The 27,799-nt window shown below is 48.4% G+C and overlaps 1 protein-coding gene and 1 long non-coding RNA gene across 2 annotated transcripts; both read left to right on the forward strand.

Moving 5' to 3' along the window:
• Window positions 1–890: 890 nt before the first annotated feature.
• Window positions 891–2,831, forward strand: LOC144152462 (uncharacterized). The gene is made up of 2 exons (XR_013319172.1): window positions 891–1,003; window positions 2,595–2,831. It is a non-coding gene; the product is annotated as an uncharacterized LOC144152462 (long non-coding RNA).
• An 18,040-nt stretch (window positions 2,832–20,871) lies between these two features.
• LOC144151464 (uncharacterized) lies at window positions 20,872–22,755 on the forward strand. The gene has a single exon (XM_077682518.1). The coding sequence runs from the start codon at window positions 20,984–20,986 to the stop codon at window positions 22,295–22,297; it is 1,314 nt and encodes a 437-aa protein (XP_077538644.1). The 5' UTR covers window positions 20,872–20,983; the 3' UTR covers window positions 22,298–22,755.
• The last annotated feature ends 5,044 nt before the right edge of the window (window positions 22,756–27,799 follow it).

Here is a 27,799-nt window from a genome sequence, read left to right on the forward strand (position 1 = left end):
GCAAGGCACAGCCCTCAACAGTCTTGCCGAAGTATTTCCCTTCAAGTCAATAAATTTGAATAAGGGAGTGCTGGTAAAAAACCACTAGAAAGCAAATCGTGGAAAGATTGTGTGTTATAAAATATCAATTTGCGTGGTTGAACTGCAAAATTCTCTATTTTGTACTTCATGGTGGTGCGGGTATATCAAGAACACAACTGAGTTGTTTGCGGATTGACGCATTTAGTTTTGTCTGTGCGTATAATTCGTAAATACGACAATGTTTACATCATTAGGGGGTAACTGAGGACTTGGGAAGCTCCAAACATCACTGAAGCACCCGACTGGTTTGTAAAAAGAACGTTATACCCAATTTAAGGCCAGAAAGAGCGCAGGAAGAGCACGATGGTGCGGGATATGCGCACAAGATGTCGCTGACAACCGCGGCTCGTCGGTAACCAAGAAATCATCGGGAAGTGAGGGGAGATATTTTACAACAAAGGTTGGGGATCAAACCACTGGAAGTACTTGTCGCCACTATCTTATGGCACGTGCGCGGAAGGTACGAAGTCTTCAAGAGAAGGCCTTGGGATAACATATGCTTGTGTGTGACCCTGCACGTCGTTGTGTTCCCACCTGATGAGAGGTGAATACCTAATCGTGGTTTTTAGGATGGCAACCCGGATATCATGTAATGTCCAGCGTCACCATCCCTCCGTGTACGCCAGTTCGGCAGCTGCCGTCGTCTATAGCGGCGTCCGCAGATGCTGAAATCTGAATGACTTTCACGCAGCCGTAGTCTTAATTTTCATTCTTCCCGAATAATTTGACACTTGAAGAACAGGTTGATTTATGTTGGCATTGTATACGTTGCTCAAGGAGAAATCTTACCACCTTTTTTTTTCTCAACAGGCGATTGCATTTTTCGAAACCGCACTTTGCGGCACGGCGAAAGCGTTATGTTGGAGAACCCTTGCGAAGGTTGGACCTGCGATGGTTTTCCTGGAAGGGTATTAATCGCAGTGTAAGTCAGAGTCAGTAAGCTCAGCTAAAACAAAATTTTGATAAGTTGTAGTATTGTCAGCTCCTTAACCTAAAGCCAACAAGTTATTAACCCTCCATGTGTGGGCAGTATAATCTCTTTTCAACCGACAACAGCCATACGACCTGCAAAAAAAGAACATCAGCACTTACGGGCTAGAACAAAACTTGTCTTATTCTCGTACATTGAAATATACTATATCCTTGATGAAAGAAAACTCAGACCTTTAATTATGGGATATTGAGCTAAGCTGTTCACAGCATTTTGTCCGATACAAGTGGGTAAGGCTCTGAGCACATCCATATATAAACGGTAGGCATGGATATCAGAGACGAATGTTTTTGTTGACACCTAGCTGCGCGGGAAGCAACAATGGTTACTACCCTTAGATATGATACGCTTTCAATAAAGGGCCCACCTGCGATAGGAAAATGCAAGGAATCTACTCTTAACATTTCACCTGGGTACCTAAAGCATGACCCTTTGAATCAGATTTCAGATAGCTGTAATTAAGATTTAGCTTAACTTTGTGCAAAGACGACTTGTATAACATTATTCGTCAAGAAAATTCTCACACATTCGTTGCTGGTATTGGTTGCTGCTATTAGGCCTATGTATTTTATCATTGCTTCAAAGCAGCTTAGAGTAAGTCTAACCAATTATTAAAACATGGGTTGGTGAATTTATAGCTACACTTGCCTGCATCAGTGGTTGGCGAATTTATAGCTGTACTTGCCTGCATCAGAAAAAACCTCTTCTGTTCCTCATAAAGTTTGTAAAATAAATATTCCTGCGAGAAAGTGATAGTACTAACGAGAACCATTTTTGATTTTTGATGTCGGCATAATCACGGGACTGTGGCCATGTCACTTGGAAGCCCTTTTTGGGGTGAGGTGTGCACCTTAAAAATTAGAAGTAATGTCGACTTGGCAATCTTCGAAGTTTCTGTGCCGGAAATCAGCGATCTTTATGACTACATGGTCTGTGGCTGGGATTGCACCTATCCCCTCATGCGGGCAGCAATACCTCTAGGTCTTGAATCATTTGGGCAGAAGAGCGGGTTTTGGAAGGGCTTGCCCATGTATCAAACACCATTTCACATCTTTTAGATACGTTTATAATACTGCCACCCCATTTATAATTGGAACTTAGACCTATTTTCTGCCACTTGGTGTTTCTCCAATTATAATTTGAAATACAATCCTAAAAAAGTCGTAACACTGATTTAACCCGTTCCTTCACACTTTGAGAACAAATGGCAATTTCAACACCATTTCATTTCAATTCTTAATCGCAAGGGTACACCCGTCCTGTGACTTTCTCGCAGCAGTTTCTGGGTAATGAAGCTTCAATCAGTGGATCATCGCTGTTACAGGTGTTTATAAAATCTGAAGTCTGACATAATATGCAGACTTACATTTTGGGAACAAACTCAGCATACTAGTCTGTGACATCACATTTGCCTAACCAATATTTCTTCTTCTTTGCTACTCCCCTTTTTGTTCTGTTTTACGCTGCATCACTGTTGCCAAATCGCAGCGATTGAAACAAGTTCTTTGTTTTTGTTCCCCAGCTGCGCCCCCAACTGGCTTTCAGACAACTGCTTCGAAGTAAACGGGAATGGCACTTTTCCAAAATGCTGCCCACAAGTCCGCTGCAACGACACCCAGGAAGCGCAGTAACGTCATTGCTACAGTGCCAAAGGCTCATGACCAGAAATGGTTATTTTATTGAGGTTTACAGTCGACGGGCACTCGCCGGATCATTCTCAAATTGTTATCAAGCGCAATAAAACCTGTCAGCCAATATAGCAAGCTCTCAGATGTTTTAAAACCGCGACTGTTTAATGCTTAGCTTGATACTGTGGCCTTAGCAAAAAAACGAATACCAAGAAAACACTCCTCAGGCGCTAGCCGCGATGTGTGAACGTCGCGCGGAGCCCCTCGTGACTCCATTCCGGGTACACCGTTTAGATTCTCGCAAAACATGGGTCGCCCGATGAAGTATGTAACTCCCGAGGGAGAAGCGCAGATCGAACTCATGTCAGACGGCTACGATCCAACCACATGTATTGCGCCGAAGCTGTCGCGCCTAAACTGCAGCTTACTTGACGGCTGGTATACGGCTGAACCCTCTCTTGTGGTGTCTGCTGTCAGTGTATGGACTGATCGGAACACCATAGTAAAAACTTGCTTGACATTACTTGGCTTCGTTAAAACATGCCCTACCTTGGTAGTGCCTCTCAGAAAAGTTACCGCAGCGTGCGCTATAGGGGCAAGGCGGGAGAAACAGGGGATGCATGGATCGACCTGAATGGCTTTGTGAAATCTGGCACACCTTAGCTTTGTCCCTCCACACTTAGCCTAGCCAAGTAAGAACGTCGCAAAACCTAGCAAAACACAGCAAAGCCTAGCAAAACCTACAAAAACTTAGCAAAACCGGAGGAAGCTATGTCGGCTCAAAGCCCCACTGGTCCTCCAGCCTTGCAGCACTAGTAAAAGGTTGAATGTTCTTGTCTTAAACATCGCAAAACCGGCCTTATACCCTCCTTCAAAGAGCTATAGCAAATTCGTACCCAGCGCACCTATTCTACAAGAACAACAGTGTCGAACAGCCGGGCAGATGAGGTATTGCATGTGGCCCACATGAACATGCAATGGTTTTGTCCCTAAAATTTTAGTCCTCCTGGTGTGCAGTGGACGGAAGGCTGGCTGGTCCTCAGGGTGATAATAAGCATCATGCGTGATCCTCCTTCGTGAAGATGTTACTACCTCCTAATACTAAAATTTATAGCTTCGAGGTGCACCCCATTACGGCGAAGAAACATCTGATAGCTAACACCTGGTTTCCACTAAGTGATCGAGGTAATTGAGTATTGCCAGTATTACAATATTACCCGCATAATACACCAGGGTCTCAGTCGTTTCACAGCGAAGTGGTCTTGCCGTATGTTCTTAATAAAAGTGCGGGCGTCTATAGGGTCGCGCCAACGTAGGATCACATGCCATGAAGTGCAAAATGCTCGGAAGAATTAAAGCTAATTGTACGTATTTGGAAAAATAATAACTGAAACCGGCCGCTAAGACAACTCTATTATTACACAGAGCTCCTTTAACTTGTCACATTTACTTTACAGTGAAGTGTGACCGTTACAGAATAACCATATGGTGGTGATACATGACCATCAATGGAGGGAGTACAGTTACAGAACACGGCTGTTACTGTTGTTCTTCAAAATTTATCTCCAAACACACTGCATCAAATTTGATCATGATATGACTTTATGATTACTAAAAACAGAACTTTAGGCAAATGCCAATTCAGCCTGTTGCGCTCCTACCATGCCATTTTGATATACAAGCATAAATTTGAGGCTAAGGGCTTCGATGGTGTTTTTATAGGGCCTATAAATGCCTATTTTGGATGTTCCTGCAACAATTCCTATAAATGAGTACAACACTATAGGATTCAACCTAGTCCTCTAGCTCAACCGACTCCAGGAAAACAATCATTAGTACAGATGCCCAATTAGAATAGAATAGAATAGAATAGAATTTTGTTGTTGGTAATTGTGAATTGTGTATGCTGTTAATTGCGAATAAAAATCCCGAGAAGTGGTGGTGTGTCCACAATTTTTACCGTGATTCGCACACTGCGTTCCACGTGATCTCCAAACAGGTTAAGTCAAACGCGAACAGTCATATCCTCACTTCTATAACCATAATCAAATTCAACAATATTCTCAACGCAACGATTGACCCTCTAACCCGCCTTCGTTAACAGATATCTCCCATATCAAACAGCGAATGGCGAAGTATTACTATGCAGCTGATTTTCTTTACGCATTAAAATACGTATTGCGATGAGCTTGAAAACGCGCTTCTCCACAAAAAAAATCTGCTCGGCTGCTAAGAACCTTTCAAAAACGCTCGTTAAGCCTGTGGAAGCCTATTTGGCAGTGTTGACACGTTTTTATTGTTAAATTCGGATATCATTGTTTTTGAGGAAATTGCAACAGTTGTACCTAAAAAACCTCATATAATAGCGAATTATTTCCTAATAAATCGTACCCTCTCTTGCGTTTTCAATTACGTCTATTTTAGTTGAGTTACAAATACGGTGCGTCAGGCAGACATCAATTATTCGTCGGTACCACTTTCAAAAGAAAACGAAAGTTTTCAAGGCGCCTGATCACAGCAGCCGGCTGTTTTTCCGCGAGCCGTAACCCGCCGCGGTGGCTCAGTGGCTAAGGCGTTGCGCTGCTGAGCACGAGGTCGCGGGTTCGATTCCCGGCCGCGGCGGCCGCTTTTCTGATGGAGGCGAAAAGCAAAAACGCCCGTGTGTACGAGATTTCGGCGCACGATAAAGATCCCCAGGTGGTCAAAATTAATCCGGAGCCCTCCCCTACGGCGCGCCTCATCGCCTGCGTTGCGTCGGCGCGTTAAACCCCACAATCAGAATCATCATCTGCGAGCCGTAAAGCACGCCTTTCTGCGAGTATGGATAACGCGACGCAAGTCATTTCAGTACTTTTTGCGGCTTAATCTGTTTATAGCTTACTGCAGCGGCGTCAAACAAACTAAGTAAGAAAACGGAGCGGAGGCCAAGCATTAGGCGCCATCTGTTCTCAGGGCGCGCGCCCGAGCTGTCACCCGGAACCGTATCTTCGTCGGAGTGATACACTGCATGAGCTATTGCGGTTCTTAATTTGTTCCGGTGTACAGCGCTTTTTTAAATCACTATTCGCAGCTCTCATGTAATATTTTTATGCCTGTTTCACTATATACGACGTTCAAGCAAGCGGAAGTGGCCATAGAACATGAATGTGAGCAGTACGCTTGTTGAATTAAGCCAGGATCGCCATAAGTTCAGCAGCTCCATGGGACACGTGAACGGGTATGTTGGACTGTTAGAAATTTTGTGCCATTAAAAACAGTAACCGTTTTCGCTTTCCTGTCGTAGACACAGGTCGGTCGCGTCTTCTTTTGAAATTATTTTTATTTGTGTAAACATTTATGATTCATATATTTCTCATGCTGGACGCCTAAAACATTGTTTTGCCTGCCTGTTTTCTTGCGCCTAAAACGTGCCTTTTAATGGAAAGAAATCCGCCATTTAATCATTAATTCAAGATTTATTGACTGGTCGTCAAAACTTAGTTCACAGTTAGGTCGTGAATGTTACAGAATTCGCATTTGCTGGCCAAACATTAGCGCCTACGAAGGAAGTACGGTTATAAAACGCGGCTGTAACTCTTCTTCTATCAAAACTAGTCCGCATGAAATTATATTAGCAACCAATTAAACATATTTCCATTACAGTTTTTGTATGTCATCATTAAATGAATAAATAACTCACCTCGCATAACTTGAAACAGCTATTCACCGTTAGGTATTTGCTTGTCTTCCATAAGAACAGTAGCGAAGAGCTGTAAAATTTTTTTATCAGGCTTTGTGGTCAGCAGCTTCTTTTTGTAAAGCAGCGTGTTTCTCCTCCTCCTCTTTTTGAAAAGGTATTGCGGGTACCAGGATTAATTTTTGGCCGCACAGTGGAAGAGGGCATGCTAATAATACCTACAGGGCACGAAAACAGGACAGAAATAATCTCGCTGCCAGATTGAGTGCAGAGTAGCGTGCACAATACCGTCAGCTCTCTGTGGCTTCATCGTTCTTGTGAACAACCTGATAGTTTTAGTTTGCCAGTAACGCAGTTACATCTCGACCAAGAACCCAGCTCGCAATCACTTCGAAGATGTATGTGATGTAGAGCTGCCTATCTGAAGTGTCCCTCCATAGCATAACTTTCTATCGAAGATGGCCAGGCCCTTTTTCTGTATGACTCCTTTTAGACCGTCCTATATAGAGCTGACCTGCGCGTAACCTTAGATTACAGCATGGTCGTGATGAAGACATGTCACGTGGGCAACAAGAGTGTGAGTTTAGAGTCGTGCGCCGTAGAATTTGGCAACAAATATCGACTTCCACAAATCTTTCGTGTCAATATCGTTTGCTTGTGTTGAAGCCGCTACAAACCCAGCGCAACTATCGTGGTCCCCTTGTTGCTAGCAATATGTATAAAGATCCTTTTCATGGCACGAGCGGCTTGCTATTACCGGTTTGAAATATTATGTGCTAATCCGTATTATGGGTATCATTTTTAGCTCCAAGTCTATTCGCATACGAATGTGCTGCGCACACGTGCACAAAGTTTAGTGCCCTAGTTCAGCACATGGCTTGTAGCGCAGAACATAACGGCGGGATAAAGTATGAATCAGACGACCTGGTGTTTCGCGCAGTTCTTGGAAGCGTTATACAATTGCCGTTATACTATTTACCTCAATCGCGCAGCAGTTTTAACGGCTGAGGGCGGAAAAAGGGTGATTGTGCCCACAAGTTCTATTGAAAGCAGGAGCTCCGGCAAAAGGTTGTCGTGACTTGACGGTAAGGCAGTTAATACCCCGGTAAAATTATTTAACTTGCACAGGTAACGTGAGTGGTGCTCTTTTCCTGGGAAGTACCTGCCTTGAGCCGTTTGAGTGTCCAAAAAAAAAAATACTCGAGCATGTTGTACGGGCTGATAGTACATCTAAACTTGTAACTTCAGCCGTATTTTCTAACGAAAATGTTTGTGGACGTGGCAGTTTAAAAAAAAACTGTTCCTGCAATTTCCCAATATTACGGCCTTATATGAGGTGCCTTGACTATTAGGGTGAAATCTTGTGTTCCTCGTTCTTCGGAAAAAACTTCGTCGTCATTGTTGTAGTAGTAGTTGTTGTGGTTGTCCGGCTAAGAGGGAGGCGGCCTCCGCCATGAGTAAATGTTTAAACATTATTTCTTTGCTTGTGTGCCGTAATTATAGGGACACCCTTCCTTTTCTAATGGTCCTGCCTGGTGGTTTCAGATAAGAGGTTGGTTAAAAGAATAATTATTAATGCATATCATCCCTTTCCGAGTACCATCAAATGCAGTACCGTATAAGGGCCTGCATTCCAGCAGAAATTTATATTTGACAGGAGTAACGCAGTTAATCGTTATAATGGCATAAATGCCGGGACAAACTATTGGACACCAGAAAGAATAAACACAGAACGAATTAAAATTTTGCAAAACATGATCAGACAAAATCATAAACATGCGGTATTACAGCTCCTACCAAAACCGAAGAATACAAAAAGGCCCCAAGAACCGACCACAATACAAATTAAAAAACGGCGAAAATGGCGATAAATCGTGTAACCTCCTGCATTTCCACAAACATGCAAATTTCCCGGAAGAGCCACCAGAAATCGTTATAATAGCGTAATCGGAGATAATAGCACTGCAGACTTTTTAAAAATGAAAAATAACAAAAAATCACAAAAAGTAATACTTTCACAAAGTTGATCGGACAAAATGAAAAAGATGAATCTTATACAGTCTCTCCGAAAGACAAGAATCAACAAACCAGTCCGCAAAAAAGTTTCAAATACGAATAAAAAATGGCGATCTTTGCGAAAAATCCTGTAACGCCCTGCATTTACGAAAAAACGTAGTTTTGGCAAAAAGAGACACACATTAATTGTTGTAATAGCGTAAATGGAGATATTTGGTACAACAAAATTGTGGTTTATTTCGCAAAACTGACGTGCAAAATTCTGCGAAAACACGCGTGCCAGCTGACATGAAAATTTTCGGCAACGTATTCTCGAAACCAAAAGCCTCCCCCAAAATATCGTTTTTTTTTTCCTCGAACTGGTGCCAGTTTCAACCGCATCAAACCCGTTTTGTAGCTTAGTGCCTAAGACGTTTCACAGCTTAGCATGCAATGAATGGTCGGGTTTTGCTGTGTTCTCACTAAGCAATTCAATGGCATACGCTTAATTCCCGAAGTGGAGCTTCGATGTGGTAGTATCCAATACCCTTTGTACGATTTAACTTCTTGGGCTAAACCTCTTTGTCGACAAATGCTTTTCGACCACAACATAAACAATAAATGAAAGAAACATTATGATTGTAAGATGTGAATTTCAAAAGACGATCTTAGATTAGCGTAGGTTTTGCACAAACCAAACTAAAATATAAAAAAGAAAAAAGAAGATATAAACCCATTAATATTCTCATTTCGGAAGCCCCTTCCCAACCAATTAAAGCCTGTGCTGTTTCAAGAACACCTGCATAATGGTTACTCTTGAATGTCATAATCATGAGAGATTATTTACCCACGACAGAAACAAATTTGTCTGAAAGGCTTCAGACTGACTGAACCGAAATTCTTAAAGCTCTTCGCACGCATGGTATTGCTCTTTTGGCAGAAAAACACGAATATTGGTGGTGTAATAAAAGATTGTCCTCGGTTGACTGCCCTATTGAAGGACTCATTATTCCAGTGGTTTTACTGGCATGGGCCATTGCTTGAGTACTTCACTACAAAAGTATATGAGATGGTCAAGGCGAGAGCTGATCAAAAGTTGCCTATAATACTTCAAGCGTGGAAACAGTTTCATTATTTCGTGCCCTGCTTTTGGCACAGAAATATGGGCTCAAAAATATTCGACAATTGCTGCATTCATTTCAACTCACATGATTAGAATAGTAGTAAATAATGCGTATAAATATTATAAATAAACCACAAAAATGAACTGAAGGCTACATTACTGACATGTCATACAGCAGCAGAAATTTTCCGGCAAACAGACCTCTACTCAAAAGGGTGTGTGGTGAACGCAACGCCAGTGAACACTGGGAAGGATGCTGATTGTAGCCTATGATAAGAACCATAAAACAGTACGTGTAACAATAACCTAGCTTCTGGTCACGTTCCCGTTGGTATACAGCCTTCTTTTCTTTCCTGAGCTACTTTTCAATCGGCGTTAGCAATACGCCGGGCAAAAAGATTCTGGTCTGACTAAAGGTCACAGTTTAAGCTCAACACCATTAGTGTTGTGAAACGACAAAGAAACGAACAGTGGGACATCACCTCGTGCTTCAAGTTCTTGAAAACGATGCTGTGGGGTGCGCAGCCAGCGCGGAGTCTGTCATGGGATCGACGTAAATAATATAAATATTCGGGCATTATTTTTAACCATGTGTCGCCTCATCTTTGGCGAGCCGCTACGTCACATGTTTGTGGAGGGGCCGGGTGGAGGATCTTGGTGCTAAGGCGACTTTGCCAAAGTACTTAAGAAGCGGGGTATTTACTTGCCACAAATATTCCCCAAAATATTTCCACCCCTGTGGTTGCGTTAACAGAAATATTGTGTTATTTACAACATTTAAAAAACAGCTCCCCCAGGCCCTTTTGCGAAACTCCCCTAAGGCGTCTTTGCGAAGGTACTTAAGAAGCGGGGTATTAAGTTGTAACAAATATTCCCCGAAATATTTCTACCTATGGGGTTAGATCAACAGAAGTATTTTGGTATGTACGACATTTAAAAGACAACTACGGATGCGCTATTACGTAACATGTAAAACTTGCCTATTTTTGTACTGTCGGGGTTAATGATTGTCTCTTTTTATGTTTGCAGCCGGGAGCTATGCAGAGCTCAGAGAAACAAAAATGACCTTTATAATAATACATGTGGCGGCATTTTGAACCACCTAACCCAGCTGCGTAATGTTGACACACCTGTTTGGAAAGACTCCGCTGAGTACGAGGGTGCACTTCATCGCGCTTTTTCTTGTGTTTCGTGTCACAAAGGCGCAGCTGGCCTACCGACAGAAATCTCAGAATTGCATGGTACGCGTTCCGTTGCGCAGTATTATATGCCTGACAAGGCGGCCTCGTAAGAGTCTCAATATTGGCATTGACGTATTGCCGGGAACCATGCCTTGGCTTGTTTATTTTTGTTTCGCTTTTGCCGCCGGGCTGCGCCGGTCTGCATAACCGGTGTTATCTGTGTGGCAAGGGAAGCGCGTGTTCCGTTCTTTCTGTGCCGCATGTGTTATCTCTTCTGATAGGGAGAGCGTTCGGAACTAACGTGAACAGCCTAGAATAAACCTTCGTTGATCTACAGTGTAATGGATACAAATCGACGATTCGAGAAGCCCTCGCACGCAGTGATAAATTATCGCAGAGCAGGTGCGCGGCATTCGAATCGCCGACGCTCGATTTCGCATGTCACTTTGTTGACTGCTGCTTCACCGCCCGTATTCTTTGAGTTGATAGGGCAGCACACGTTTCTCCAATAGACTTGTTTTCATTGAAGACAACCGCGTCGTCTTTGGCCACGTGACATCTGGTGATGGTGCGGGGTAAATGCACCCTACGCCCACGTCAAGCCGACAAGCAAGTCCCACTCGTGCCAGCCGCCGACAGCAAGGTCTTTAGCCGGAGTTTGGAATGCTTCCGGATAAAGTGAAGAAAGAAGATGTCGTGACTACCACCTTGATCAACGCAGGCACCATGACCAGCACTACCAATCCTGCCCTCGTTCTTTAACAGCCCCGGGAACCACCATCGTTCCGCGGATCCTCCGGAGAAGACCCTGAGGACTGGTTGGAGAAAGTGGAGCGTGTCCGCATCTTTAACAGGTTGGGGGACGAAGAAACGTTCCGCCATGTTTTCTTCTATTTAGAAGATACGACCCGAACGTGGTTTGAAAACCATCAGAGCTCCCTAACCAACTGGACTCTCTTTAAGAGGGAGTTCCTCAAAACATTCGCCACCGTCGTACGGAAAGAACGAGCCGCCCTTTTGGTGGAAACGTGCACTCAACACCCCAACGAAGGGCTCGTGACCTCTGTTGAGGAGATGAAGAGATTGTTTCGCCATGTGGGCCCGGAAATGACTGAATAAAAGAAACTGAGGTTTGTGATGCGAGGTGTAAAGCAAGAGTTTTTTGCCTGCCTTGTCCGCAACCCCCCAAAGACGGTAACCGATTTCGCGTCTGAAGCCGCTGCGATGGAGAAGACGCTTGAAATTCGAACGAGGCACTACGATCGCCCTGTCAAGGCGCTGTCAAGACCATCGGTGCCGGAACGGTAACCGCCAATACACTGCGCCAGACCATCCGAACAGTGGTCAGAGAGGAGCTCCGGAAATGTTCCCCAACTACGCCGCAACCTCAAGTCGCTTCCTTGACGGACGCCATCCGACAAGAGGTTCAACGGGCGAGGGACTTCTACGCAATCCGAAACACTCCGTTAGCCACAAGCTGTGACCTTCTGCGCAGTGGTTCGTTGACCCCGCCCTGCTCCAACCCGTCGTCAAGAGGCCCCGCCGTACCGCCGTCCAATGTCGCCCGACCGACCACCGGTAGTCCAAACCCAGACGCCGAGGAAGGCCGACGTGTGGTGAACGCCCGATAATCGCCCGCTGTGCTACCACTGCGGAGAGGCTGACCACTTCTACCGTCGCTGCCCTTACAAGAAATTCGTACTGCGTGGTTTCTCCGTCGACGCACCTCGCCCTCTCCCTGGCCAACGACCACGTGAGATCGACGAGTATCTATCCGAAACCAGCCATGGCCCAGACCGTTTCAACCACTCGCCATCGCCATACCCATACCAGTCGCCCAACCGCCGTAGCAATGCTGACTTAGCACGCGGAATGTCCCCTGCCCACGCAGGAGAAACTAAAAGCAGAAACTTCGAAAGGTAAAGTTGCACAACAGCGGAAAAACGAAAGCCCTCCAACGACGCAAGGACGCACTGAACGTCGTGATACACGACATGCCCTCAGCCCGACGACCCCATCTAACCCGGACGTGACTCCCGAACACGGCAACTACACGGTGCGACGCGTACCCGACATGACCAAGCCTGAAGATAAGAAAACGACGATAACGACGACGCATAATGCCCCACCGCCAATACGCACAAGCCGATATACGACGCCCCAATGCACCCGAAACTCGAGGAAAGCGGCGTGCGACGTCCAGTTGTCTATCGACGGCTTTGATGTAGTCGCCCTCATAAACACGGCAGCTGACTACTCAGTAATGAGCTGACAATTTCGTCTAAGCTGAAGAACGTTATCAGCAAATGGGACTGTCCTCACATACGCACAGCAGAAGGCCACCTCATGACACCAAGTGGAACGGCACATCCCGCGTCACCATAGACGACACGACGTACCCTGCCGCGTTCGTTATATTGCCTTACTGCTCCCGCGACGTAATTATCGGAATGGACTTTTCGACGAACAACGGCGCAATTATTGATCTGCAGACCAAGTCGATAACTTTTCCTCCGATCACTCCATGACGCCGGAACCGAACCCCGAACACCGTGCAGCTGTAAGGTACGCCGATGATCACGTTACCTTGCCCCCCGCGCAAGCTTGATGATCCCCGTCTACTGTGAAGGTGCTGCTCCTGTCGTCGACGCTATCATGGAGAGTGACCAAAGGTTGCTTAGGGACCGCGGTGTGTCTGTCGCAAAAGGCATTGCGCGGTTTCAGCAACGCAAATCCCACGTTTTGGTCACCAAGTTCACCGAGGAGTACCAGCATTTAAACAAGGGCGCTGCAATTGCGTTCCTCAAAGAAACGCAAAAAGCAAGTGATGTGATCGCAATCGCCGACTTTGAACGCGCACCCGAAGATACCTTCAAGCTTCCGCACCCCTTCGACGTGAATCTTACGCTGCCGCAAGAAGAAAGGAAGAAGTTATTGGCTTCGCTGCGTCGCTACAGCGAGTGTGTTTCGTGGAACTCAAAGTTAGGTCAGACACTTGCAATATGAAGCCAGACATACGCGACAGTCACCGTAGCGCGTCTCTTCACACGAGCGCGAAGCCATTCGGACGCAAGTCGACGACATGCTCAGCGACAACATTATACAGCCATCTAAAAGTCCGTGGGCTGCGCCGGTCGTACTCGTGAAGAAAAAAAGACGGCACTTTAAGGTTCTGCGTTGATTACCGGAGACTGAACAAAATCACTAAAAAGGACGTGTACCCCCTGCCACGTATCGACGACACCCTCGACCACCTCTGCCACGCGAAGTACGTCTCATCGATGGATCTGGAGACCGGCTACTGGCAAATTGAAGTGGACGAAAGAAACCTATAGAAGACTGTGCTGTAAATGCACATTTATAACACCGGAAGGTCTATACTTTAAGGTGATGCCGTTTGGGCTGTGCACTGTGCCAGCAACGTTTCAAAGAGTCATGGACACTGTGCTAGCTGGCCTGAAGTGGCACACCTGCCTTGTATACGTAGACGACGTTGTGCTATTCGCCCGGACTTTCGATGAACACCTCGCAAGGTTGGAGTCTGTACTCGAGGATATTCGCTCGTCGGGGTTAACGCTGAAGCCTGAAAAGTTCCGCTTGGCGTAAGAGGAACACACGTTTTTGGGCATGTCCTCAACGCCGCGGGAGTCCTGCCTGACCCTGCGAAAACTTCAGTCATAGCGAACTTGCCAAGACCGAAAGATAAGAAGGGCGTGCGAAGATTTCTCGGGCTGTGCGCCTACTACCATCCCTTCCTCGCAAGCTTCATACGCATTGCAGAGCTACTCACTGGCTTGACCCCGTTCAGCTGGGGAAACGCCCAAGAAAAAGCATTCTGCGAGCTGCTACAATGCCTGCAACACCCGCCCGTACTCGCGCATTTCGACGAAAACGCCGAAACGTTAATGCACACGGACGCCAGTGATATAGCCTTGTGTGCTCTCCTCGTCCAAAAGCAAAGCGGTTGCGAAAAAATAAAAAAGAAAAAAACTACTCAGCCTCAGAGCAACGCCGCCTGTATAAACAGTCCCTAACGCGTGAGCGAAAAATGGCCAAACAGCCACTCTCCTGTTGCTCTCTCCTACCCTTCCCCGCTCCGTAGCCTTCCAGCGTGCTTTCGTGTCCGCCAGCCAGCGCCGCTTCTCGGAAACTATGCAAAATAGTGGAAAGTTTGTTTAGCGTTCCCGAGGCGGCGCTCCTACGCCTTCTTGTTTTTCACCATGCCTGTCTGTCTTGGTCTGTCACTGATAAAACTTTCTTTGTCACGAAGCAAAATCCCTTGCGCTGCAGCAGGCTGATGCCGGCTTTGCGCGCTTATCTATTCGGATCACAGGCCCTGAAATTTTCTGAGTGGGGCATCCCACCTCTATCCCCTCCGCATTTAGGTATTGTTTTGACCCCGCTGTTCGCACTCCGCATCGGTACGCACTTCTAAAATTGAGGACTGTACTTTAGAAGCGCCCGGACAGCGTGGCGGGATCCCAGCTGCTTATCCTTTAGTTTCCTATGATTTTCTGAAGTTTACAAGCACGTGATATTATTGGAAAGTAATCGTAGAAGTGAGCGCCTGAACAAAAAACGCGCACGCAAGTTTTTCTTCTCTAAATACTCCAGAAAAAAAAATATCAGTAAAATAATGGCTGCCCCAGCAGAAAGTATCGTTTTTCTGTTAGCTATATGTCTACCCGACAATCAGTATTTTCTTACACTATTTCAGTTCGACTCCGTCTTTATCTTTCGAAAAATGCAGCAAATATGAAGCGAGCGACACGTTGAATGAGATTCCCAGTGCGCCACAGAACTAGCGCCACGTCGCGGCTAAGATGTAAGCGAAACGGCCCTAGAAGCCCAACAGGCAAGCTGACAGGCACACGTCGTAGAAGTGGGTGCAGCGTTCGCGACTAGCGAGCAGTGACGTAAGGCGAGATGTCCGCCGGAACGCGCCACATAGTGGATCAGAGCCTGAACTAAGCGTCCCTACCCACGGCCGGGCTGGAGGAGCGGCGGGCGCGCAGTTTCATACGGCCTGCGCTTCGGGTATAGTTCCCACCTTTCACCGCCGCTAGTTCGTGGCGCTTCGGACCAACCCTCGCCAGTTGACCCACAGCACGGGCGGGGTAGAGGAGCGGTGCGCGCGGATTTGCCGCTGCCCTAGCCCTGCCGTGGCTACAGGTGATACCTGCCAGTGTTAATTTACATGGGCGTTCTTAAAATAGTTGATTCCTTACCCCCTTCTGAATTTTCGGTCTATTAGGGTCAAACAGCCTAACATTATCATTCGGAAGCGCCGAATCAAACATTTGAAAGAAACATTTCAACGCGGGGCGCATGACGAAAAATATGCGAGGTCTTCATATCTTATCAGCGACTGTGTTATATGAAAATGGTGAGACAGGCAAATAAACACGGCACTTTCCATGACTGAAATATCATTTCTTATTTTTTTATTTTTCCTTTCGGATGATGTCTTGGTTTGCACACGCACAGGGCACGACCAGTGACGCGAATGATTTCCCGTCGAGGGAGATAGGGTTATCGCTTAGCTAAACGTGATTCTGCTATTCACGCTCCGGTCGGGCTGAGCGGCCCGCCGGCAGCGAAGCGCACTGTCAAAAACACACAGCTGCTCGGCCAGAAGCGATGCGTCGACTAACAGAAAGGCGGGTTGGAAGGGCAGAGGGTTGGTTCGAAGCGCCCCCACTGTAAAGAATCTGCTGTATTGGTTCCTTCTTGGGTGCGCAGGCCGTATGAAAGTGCGCGCTCGCTGCTGCTCCAGTCCGGCCGTGCCCTACCCTTCCCATTGAAAAGCGCGCGACGCGTCAGGCAATGTTAATACAGGCGGCGTTGCTCAGAGAAAGAGTGCCTCGCGATTATATGGGCCATTTCGAAATTTCGCCCATACGTGTATGGAAGACCGTTCAAGGTTGTGACAGCCCACCATGCGCTGTGTTGGCTCGCCAACTTGAAGGGCCCCTCTGGCAGTCTTGGGTAGTGGACATTGCGCCTGCAAGAGTTCGACGTTACAATCGTCCACAAATCCGGCAGGAAACACTCCGACGCCGACGTCCTGTCCCGGGCCCCGTCGACCCACCACCACAAGCCTTCGATGAAGATAGGGCGTTTTTCGGAGTTAGAGGGAGCGACAGAGCCGCCCAGCAGCTTGCCGGTCCCGACTTGCGCGTCATGATCGACTACCTCGAAGGACTCAACGTCGCCGTGGCTAAGGCGTTCAAGAGGAACTTACCAGCATTCAGCCTGAAAAACTCCGTTCTGAAGAATTTCAGCCCCGCAACAAAAACGAATTATCTACTTGTCTTCCCCGCAGACCTTCGTGACGAAATTTTGGAAGGGTGCATGACGACCCGTCTTCCGGACATCTCGGCACAGCTCGCACTATTGCAACATAAAGGCGAACTACTTCTGGCCCCGCCTAACGTACGACATCACCCACTACGCTCAGAGTTGCCGTGACTGCCAGCGACGAAAAACACCGCCGGCAAGACCCGCCGGACTACTGCAACCGATCGCCATCCCATCGAGGCCATTTCAATAGATTGGAATGGACCTTCTAGGCCAGTTCCCTATGTCACGATTACAGAACAAGTGGATTGTCGTAGCGACAGACTACTTGACGCGCTACGCAGAGACCACCGCACTTCCGAGGAGGACTGCACAAGAAGTCGTTTAAGTTCTTCATAAACCAAGTTAGAAATTGAGCCCCTGAAGTCCTAATCACGGACCGTGGAACGGCCTTCACTGCGGAGCTCATGCAAGGAATCTTACGCTACAGCAACACGGATCACCGAAGAACGATGGCGTACCACCCCCAAACGAACGGACTAACGGAACGTCTGAACAAGACAATCGCGGATATGCTGTCTATGTATGTCGACGTTGAACATAAGACTTGGGACGAGGTCCTACCGTATGTCACGTTTGCGTACAACACGACTATCTAGGAAACTACGCAGATGACGCCGTTCGAGCTTGTCTATGGAAGACGACCGACTACGATGCTGGACGCCATGCTTCCCCACGTGGAAGGCGACGACCTCAACGCCGACGTCGAAGGATACCTTCAGTGTTCGGAGGAGGCCCGCCAGCTCGCTCGATTTCGCACAACGGACCAGGAGGTGGTGGATGGGAGGCGCTACAACCTCCGATGTTTTTTTTTCGGACTCACACTTATGTTGGCATCGGGTCGATGCACTCTTAGAGGGAGGAATGTAATGCCGGGAACCATGTATATGGTTTGTTTATTTGTGTTTGGCTTTTGCCGCCCGGCTGCGCCGGTCGGTGTTATCGGTGTTGTCTGTGTGGCAAGGGAAGCGCGGGTTCCGTTCTTTCTGTGCCGCATGACTTATCTTTTCTTATGGGGAGAGCGTTCCGAACTAATGTGAACAGCCTAGAATAACCTTCTTTTGTTTAGAGTGTTCTGGATACAAATCGACGATTCGCTAAACCATCGCGCCGAGTGAGAAATTCCCGCAGAGCAGATGCCCGGCATTCCAATCGTCGACGCTCGACTTCGCATGTCACTTTGTTCACTGGTGCTTCGCCGCCTGTATTCTTTGCGTTGTTAGAGAAGAATACGTTCGTTCCAATAAACGTGTTTCCCTTGAAAGCAACCGCGTCGTCTTTGGCCGCGTGACAGTATAGCCGACAGCTTTAGTATACGGCGCGTTGGCTAACCCAGCAGCGAATGTTGGCGCATAAAAGTTAAACTTTTGAGCGTCGCCGCTGCATTTTGCACTCTGTTCTTTTACGGCTAATATAGTAAGTGTTCAAGAACTGACAAAGGCGATGGATGCCTTTGCAGCTCTGTTCTCTCTAGCAATCGGAATCGCACGCGTCTAAAAAAGTGCGATAACGATGTCACTGACATCTGCCCCGTATTTTCTCTGCAGAACCTGACATATTTACACCAATTGGGCGGGTGGAAGGTTTCCGTGGCGTCCTCGTGGAATTTCCTCTTGGTTGTACCGGTGGATTGCCGTGCTCTGTATACACTATAGGACTAACGAGTGCCACGGTTTTATAGAAATAAAAACTGTAAACACTCATAAGCGGTATCTCACACGATCATTTTTCCGCGAACTGTGTAAAATTTATGACGTCACCTCTTGAGAATCATCAATTTCAATTGGCGGCGCTTTATTGGGCGTTTTGATAATTTAACTGCACTTGAATGGTAATGAGGAAAGGACCTTGGTGATGCAAAAATACTTTCTTATAAATTTTAGCTAAAGAAGGACATCAAACATGGGCAGAGGGCAATTTGTGCTGAGCACAATTCAAAGAGAAGACACGCGCGGTTATTTGCAGCCATTGTAGATAAAACTCGCTCGCGGACACTCATACGCAGTTGACTTGGCGCCTGATTATTTCTGTTGTAAGTGAAGTGCCGTATAATTGTTTTTGAGCAGAAATCCTAGCGCTATTACTATTTTAGCACCGGCATATTCATTTGCTGCAACAAACAAACATCAGACATTACTTTGGCGGTAACGCCCGGTTCGCACGTCGACTGATCAATGGGTGGACAATAATACGGGTACATTTTCACGTTCTCTAGAGTGGTATTTCTGCACTGATTTCGCACATTTAAAGGGCATCACCGCCGTGGCTTTATCGCATTTCAGATTATGACCTTGTGAATACATACGGCCGCTCTTTCGGTGACGAACTATGTTTTCAGAAACTGCGACATATACAGCTTTGAAACTCAAAGATGTGGAATATGTTGGCGTTTCTGTGGTTTTCATAATCACCCAAAAGTTCCTTCGTTTGTGTGGAAAAGGTACCCACAGCCATAACGAACAAAAGTCCCGCATAAAGACACAAGCCTGTATAATACACTCTCCCGCTGTGTACTGAATCCCGTCATATTGTAAGAAATTGTGAATTGGGCAGGCTGGTCGTTGCATCCACGAGCGGTTTCTATTATAAAGCTTCTATTACTAGGAGCTTTGTTGCGCGTTGACCTAGCTGTGGTTGCACGCCACTGTTTGAAATAATGCTGCATTGTGCATCGCTACCGAGAGAAAAAGGCACGTAAGGCCTGGGACAATTTTTTTTGCATTATATATTACGGTGATTATTGCATCAATAATGATTCGTAGCATTCTTTACCAAGTATCCCCTCCATGACCCCCCCCCCACCCCACGGTCAGATCCGGGTAATGCCATGCACTTCCCCAAAAGTAGAGATTTGGTGTGAGTAACACCCTCAATCGTTGCAATAGCGTAAATACAAATAATTGGTTGTATAGAATAAAAAAACTCAGAGAAATATCACAAATAACATTTTCACAAAACTGATCCGACAAAATCAAGCATATATGCACCTTATACAGCGCTTGAAGAACCGAAGTATAAACAAGAAATTCCGCATAGGAATGCATGTAGTACGAATAAACAAATAGCGGACAGGGACCAACTCTGCAGTACGCCTCGCCTATTTTTGAAAAGAGACATAATTGGCGAAGTAAAGACTCTTCATCACCATTTGCATAAAAATATACCCCCCCCCCCCACACACACACACAGATATATATATATGTATATATATCGAGAGAAAGAGAAAGAGAGATATAGATATATATCACTGCCGAAAGAAACAAAAGAAAAATAACAAACAACTCAAAGTTTCTCATTAGTCATTGTAATATTTGGTTGTCAAGACCATTGTACGAAAGCGGTAGATTATTGCTCCAAATTTGTAGATGATTTTCAAAATTTCTGCTGTTTTTTTTATTTTTAGCTGCATGAGAAAACATGGTTCAGATATGTTTCATCTCTTAAATTGACGCGTATACTTTATGTCCTGTTGTGTCTTTGTTGAATCATATTGCCGCGAACCATACATTGGGTTTGTTTATTTGTGTTTTGCTTTTACCGCCGGCTGCGCCGGTCTGTGTTATCTCTGCGCCAAGGGAAGCGCGTGTTCCATTCTTTCTTTCTGTGCCGCATGTGTTATCTGTTGTGATAGGGAGAGCATTCCGATCTAACGTGAACAGCCCAGAATAATCTTCTTGGATCTACTATGTTCTCGATGCGAATCGACGTTTCGAGAACCACGCGCGCCAAAAGATAAAAAGCCTGCAGTGCGGACGCCCGGGCATTCGATTCTGCGACGCTCTCCGACGCACGTAACGTCACTTTGTTGACCACCGCTTCGCCGCCTCTGTATTCTTTTCAGTTGTTAGGGGAGCACAAGTTCGCTCCAATAAACTTGTTTCTTTTCCAAACAACTGCTTCGTCCTTGGCTACGTGACATCTGGTGGAGGTGCTGGGTACGCACCCTTCATGCCCACTACAACCTCTGGAAGCCGCCAAGCCAGTCCAACAAGAGCCAGCCTCCGCGTGCAAGATTTACCACCCGAGTTCGGTCTACTGCCGGAGAAGACGAAGAAGAAAAACGTCGCAACCAGCACCATGCTCAACCAAGCCAATCCTCCTGTCGTTCTGCAGCAGCCACGGGAACCGCCATCATTCCGAGGAGCCCCCGCAGAAGACCCAGAAGAATGGTTGGAGAAACTGGAGCGCGTCCGGAAGTTCAACAGGTGGGACGACGCAGAAACGTTCCGGCACGTTTTCTTTTACATGGAAGATTCGGCTCGCACTTGGTTCGAGAACCACGAGAGCTCCTTGACAAACTGGGCTCAGTTCAAAAGCGAGTTCACTAAGACCTTCACTACCGTCGTGCGGAAAGAAAGAGCCGCCCTTTTGTTGGAAACGCGCACGCAACACCCCAATGAAGGCGTCTTGATTTTCGTTGAGGAGATGAAGCAGCTATTTCGCCGCGCGGATCCCGAAATGACGGAAGAAAAGAAGTTGCGCTTCTTAATGCGCGGAGTGAAGGAGGAACTGTTTGCCGGACTTGTCCGAAATCCGCCCAAAACCGTCGCCGAATTCGTGACCGAAGCCAGCACCATTGAGAAAGCCCTCGAAATGCGTGCTAAGCAGTATGACCGCAACTTTGTTGGCGCGGCCAATGCGAACGACTTTGGCAGCACGCGGATCCCGGCCGACAGCCTACGCGAGACTATCCGCGCAATAGTGAGAGAGGAGCTGCGGAAACTTCTCCCAACGCCGCCGCAGGCCCAAGTCGCTTCTCTCACCGACGTAATTAGAGAAGAAGTGCAACAAGCGTTGGGAACCTCTACGCCATCCGAGGTACCCCAAGAGCTACAAGCTATGACATACTCCGCGGCTGTTCGTCGACCCCGCCCTGCTCCAACACGCCGTCAAGAGGCCCCGCCGTACCGCCGCCCACTGTCACCCGCCCGACCCCCGGTAGCCCGAAACCAGACGCCGAGGAAGACGGACGTATGGCGAACTCCCGATAACCGTCCTCTGTGCTACCACTGCGGAGAGGCCGACCACATTTACCGTCGCTGCCCATACAAGAGGCTCGGTTTGCGAGGGTTCTCCGTCGACGCCCCACGCCCCCGATACGGCCAGCGCCCTGCTGAGATCGAAGAATACCTCTCCAACACCAACCGAGGACCAGCCCGCTTCAACCGTTCACCGTCGCCCTACCCGTATCAGTCACCGAACCGCCGCAGCACTGCTGACTTCTCACGTGGAAGGTCCCCCAGCCCACGCGGGGGAAACTAAAAGCAGCAACTTCGGGAGGTAAAGTTGCACAACGGCGGAAAAATGAAAACCCTCCAACGACGCAAGGACTCGCCGAAGACAGTGATTCACGACATGCCTTCATCCCGACGACCCGACCTAACCCTGACGAGACTCCCGAACACGACGACAGCTATACGCCGCGACGCTTACCCGACCTGACCGAGACGTCCGCTGAGAAGACGTGGACAACGACGACGCACAGTGCACGACCGTCAACACGCACAAGCCGAGATGCGACGCCCCGACGCACCCGGAACTCGAGGAAGGCGGCATCCGACGTCAAGGTGTCCATCGACGGTTTTGATGTAGTCGCCCTCGTAGACACGGGAGCCGACTACTCCGTAATGAGCGGACCATTTGCGTCTAAGCTGAAGAAAGTTATGACCAGATGGGACGGTCCGCACATACGCACAGCAGGAGGCCACCTCGTGACGCCAAGTGGAACGTGCACATCGCGCGTCACCATAGACGGCACAACGTACCCTGCGGCGTTCGTCGTTCTGCCTAACTGCTCCCGCGACGTGATTCTCGGAATGGACTTTTTGACGGACAACGGCGCAATAATTGACCTGCAGACCAAGTCGATAACATTTTCCTCCGATCACTCCACGACGCCGCAGCCGAACCCCGATCACCGTGCTGCTGTCAGGATCGCCGACGATCACATCACCCTGCCACCCCGCGCAAGCTTGATGATCGCCGTCTACTGTGAGGATGCTGCTTCTGACATCGACGCTATCGTAGAGAGTGATCGAAAGTTGCTTCTCGACCGCGGTGTCTCCGTTGCAAGAGGCATTGCGCACTTTAAGCAACGCCAATCTCACGTTTTGGTCACTAATTTCACCGAAGAGTACCAGCATTTAAACAAGGGAGCTGCAGTTGCGTTCCTCGAAGAAACGCAAGAAGCAAGTGATGTGATCGCGGTCGCCGACTTTGAACGCACACCCGTAGAAACCTTGAAGCTCCCGCAGCCATTCGACGTGAATCCGGCGCTACCGCAAGAACAACGAAAAAAATTATTGGCTTTGCTGCGTCGCTATAGCGAATGTTTTTCGTCGAGCGCAAAACTACGTCAGACCCCTCTAGCGAAGCACCGAATAATAATCGAAGACGGAGCCCGACCTACCCGACAGTCACCGTACCGCGTCTCTTCACACGAACGGGAAGCCATCCGGACTCAAGTCGACGACATGCTCAGCGACGACATTATACAGCCATCGAAAAGCCCCTGGGCTGCGCCCGTCGTACTCGTAAAGAAAAAAGACGGCACATTAAGGTTTTGTGTTGACTACCGGCGACTCAACAAAATCACGAAAAAGGACGTGTACCCCCTCCCCCGAATCGACGACGCCCTCGACCACCTCTGCCACGCGAAGTACTTCTCATCGATGGACCTGAAGACCGGCTACTGGCAAATTGAAGTGGACGAGAGAGACCGAGAGAAGACTGCATTTATAACCCCAAACGGCCTATACGAGTTCAAGGTGATGCCGTTTGGGCTGTGCACAGCACCAGCGACGTTTCAAAGAGTCATGGACACTGTGCTAGCTGGCCTTAAGTGGCACACCTGCCTCGTATACCTCGACGACGTAGTGGTATTCGCCCGGACTTTCGACGAACACCTTGCAAGGTTGGAGTATGTACTCGAGGCCATTCGTACGTCGGGGTTGACGCTGAAGCCTGAAAAGTGCCGTTTCGCATACGGGGAACTCAAGTTCTTGGGCCACGTCGTCAACGCCGCGGGAGTCCTACCTGACCCGGCAAAAACATCAGCCATTGCGCACTTCCCAAGGCCGAAAGACAAGAAGGGCGTGCGAAGATTTCTCGGGCTGTGCGCATACTACCGGCGCTTCGTCGCAAACTTCGCACGAATTGCAGAGCCACTCACGCGCTTGACGAAAGATAGCACCCCTTTCAGCTGGGAAAACGACCAAGAAAAAGCATTCGGCGAGCTGCAAAAACGCCTGCAAAGCCCGCCCGTGCTCGCTCATTTCGACGAAAATGCCGAAACGGAAATGCACACCGACGCCAGTGATATAGGCTTGGGTGCCGTCCTTGTCCAAAAGCAAAGCGGCTGCGAAAGGGTAATCGCCTATGCCAGCCGTGGTCTGTCGAAGGAGGAGAAAAACTATTCTGCCTCTGAGAAAGAGTGCCTGGCTATTATATGGGCGATTTCAAAATTTCGCCCATACGTGTATGGAAGGCCATTCAAGGTTGTAACAGACCACCATGCGCTGTGTTGGCTCGCCAATTTGAAGGACCCCTCTGGCCGTCTTGGGCGGTGGAGCTTGCGCCTGCAGGAGTTCGACGTTACAGTCGTTTATAAATCCGGCAGGAAACACTCCGACGCCGACTGCCTGTCCCGCGCCCCCGTCGACCCACCACCACAAGACTCTGATGAAGACAGCGCGTTCTTCGGGATTGTGACGGAGAGCGACCTAGCCGCCCAGCAGCGTGCTGACCCCGACTTACGCGTCATAATCGAGTACCTCGAGGGATGCAACGTTGCCGTTCCTAGGACCTTCAAACGCAGCTTACCAGCATTCAGCCTGAGAAACTCCGTCCTTGTGAAGAAGAATTTCAGCCCCGGAACAAGAGCGAATTACCTTCTCGTCATCCCCGCGGACCTTCGTGACGAAATTTTGGAAGCGTGCCACGACGACCCGTCTTCTGGACATCTGGGCACAGCCCGCACTATTGGAAAAATCAAGGCGAGGTACTACTGGCCCGGCCTTACCTCTGACGTCACCCACTACGTCCGGAGCTGCCGTGACTGCCAGCGACGAAAAACGCCGCCGACAAGACCCGCCGGACTTCTGCAACCGATCGCCGTCCCATCGAGACCATTTCAACAGATTGGAATGGACCTTTTAGGCCCGTTCCCTACGTCACGATCACAGAACAAGTGGATTGTCGTAGCGACAGACTACATGACGCGCTACGCAGAGACCGCCGCTCTTCCGAGGGGGACTGCACAAGAAGTGGCGAAGTTCTTTGTAAGCCAAGTTGTGCTGCGGCATGGAGCCCCGGAAGTCCTAATCACAGACCGTGGAACGGCATTTACTGCGGAGCTGATGCAAGGAGTATTACGCTACAGCAACACGGATCACCGAAGAACGACGGCGTACCACCCCCAAACGAACGGAACGTCTGAACAAGACAATCGCAGATATGCTGTCAATGTACGTTGACGTTGAACATAAGACTTGGGACGAAGTGCTCCCGTATGTCACGTTTGCGTACAACACGGCTATCCAGGAGACGACGCAGCTGACGCCGTTCGAGCTTGTCTACGGTAGAAGGCCGACTACGATGCTCGACGCCATGCTTCCGCACGTAGAAGACGACGACCTCAACGCCGACGTCCACGGATATCTTCAACGTGCGGAGGAGGCCCGCCAGCTCGCTCGAGTTCGTATAACGAACCAGCAGCTGGTGGATGCGGGCCGCTACAACCTCCGACGCCGAGACGCCGAGTACCAACCAGGGGATCGTGTGTGGGTTTGGACTCCCATCCGACGACGCGGACTCAGTGAGAAGCTCTTGCGACGGTATTTCGGACCCTACCAGATTCTACGACGTGTTGGCCAACTTTCCTACGAAGTGATCCCCGATGGTGACTCCGGCACATCACGACAACGCACGCGGCCTGAAGTCGTCCACGTGGTTCGCTTAAAACCTTTCTACGGACGATGACGAACTTTTATTTTTCATTTGTTCGGACTGTCGCTTATGTTAGCATCGGGTCGATGCACTCTTAGAGGGGGGGTAATGCCGCGAACCATACATTGGGTTTGTTTATTTGTGTTTTGCTTTTACCGCCGGCTGCGCCGGTCTGTGTTATCTCTGCGCCAAGGGAAGCGCGTGTTCCATTCTTTCTTTCTGTGCCGCATGTGTTATCTGTTGTGATAGGGAGAGCATTCCGATCTAACGTGAACAGCCCAGAATAATCTTCTTGGATCTACTATGTTCTCGATGCGAATCGACGTTTCGAGAACCACGCGCGCCAAAAGATAAAAAGCCTGCAGTGCGGACGCCCGGGCATTCGATTCTGCGACGCTCTCCGACGCACGTAACGTCACTTTGTTGACCACCGCTTCGCCGCCTCTGTATTCTTTTCAGTTGTTAGGGGAGCACAAGTTCGCTCCAATAAACTTGTTTCTTTTCCAAACAACTGCTTCGTCCTTGGCTACGTGACAATATTATAAACGTGTCTATTCTCTCCAAATGATTTGCCTTCGTTTGCTCTTCGTATTGTATAAAGTTTGCCCCGGGTGTGCAAAGCTGGCGCACGGGTCTAACAAGTCATTTAGCTTCGTGTCATCGGAAGTCTTAATCTCCTCCTCCCCCGGCCCCGTCTGCCCAATCCTGTCCACGTTTGTGCCCTTTCTAAAAAATAAAATCATCTCGTGCAAAAACAATACATGTCTTGACGATGAGGTATATGAGCCCTTAAAAATCAGCAGTCTCTGTAATACGTGCGTCAGCCAAGGATCTGTGCGTTTCCATGGAAAAAAGTTTGCGCTTTTTGATTGTGTACAATTGCATGCCCTGTAATCTTTTTAAGTATCGTTTGTGAGTGTGGTTTTATAGCTATTTTGGTGATAACGTATGCGCGTGTGTAGTCTTGATAATAGTTTTTGCTTAGATGTGTTCGTTTTCTTAATTCATTTTCTGGTCAGATTTTTAAGCGAATCTGTTTAGCAAATCGCGATTTTGAGTCAGTAGTTAAAAATATCAAGGAATAAGGGAGCACGCGCATGTTACGACCGTCCGGCCCCCAAAAAACCAAGAAAATGCTTAGCGCTCGTGTGTGCCTGCATCGCGAACCCCCCGCGTCCCGTGGGCGCGTTTGTCAAGCCAAGCATACCCACTGAGGGAGATTGGCCAAGAGTGCGTCGACCACTCGGCGGTTAAACTACCAAGAAAATGCCTAGCGCTCCAGTGCACGTGCGTCGAACGCCCGGCCCCCAAAAAACCAAGAAAATGCTTAGCGCTCGTGTGTGCCTGCATCGCGAACCCCCCGCGTCCCGTGGGCGCGTTTGTCAAGCCAAGCATACCCACTTAGGGAGATTGGCCAAGATTGCGTCGACCACTCGGCGGTTAAACTACCAAGAAAATGCCTAGCGCTCCGGTGCGCGTGCGTCGAACGCCCGGCCCCCAAAAAACCCAGAAAATGCTTAGCGCTCGTGTGTGCCTGCATCGCGAACCCCCCGCGTCCCGTGGGCGCGTTTGTCAAGCCAAGCATACTCACTTAGGGAGATTGGCCAAGATTGCGTCGACTACTCGGCGGTTAAACTACCAAGAAAATGCCTAGCGCTCCGGTGCGCGTGCGTCGAACGCCCGGCCCCCAAAAAACCAAGAAAATGCTTAGCGCTCGTGTGTGCCTGCATCGCGAACCCCCCGCGTCCCGTGGGCGCGTTTGTCAAGCCAAGCATACCCACTTAGGGAGATTGGCCAAGATTGCGTCGACCACTCGGC

Source organism: Haemaphysalis longicornis, unplaced genomic scaffold (assembly GCF_048455015.1).
Source record: "Haemaphysalis longicornis isolate Haplotype H1 unplaced genomic scaffold, Haemaphysalis longicornis Haplotype H1 scaffold_9, whole genome shotgun sequence".
In the NCBI taxonomy this organism is placed as follows: domain Eukaryota; kingdom Metazoa; phylum Arthropoda; class Arachnida; order Ixodida; family Ixodidae; genus Haemaphysalis; species Haemaphysalis longicornis.

What these genes read in the sequence shown, in the direction of transcription:
- LOC144151464 (XM_077682518.1), top strand. Translation starts at nt 20,984, where the DNA reads ATGCCCACTACAACCTCTGGAAGCCGCCAAGCCAGTCCAACAAGAGCC.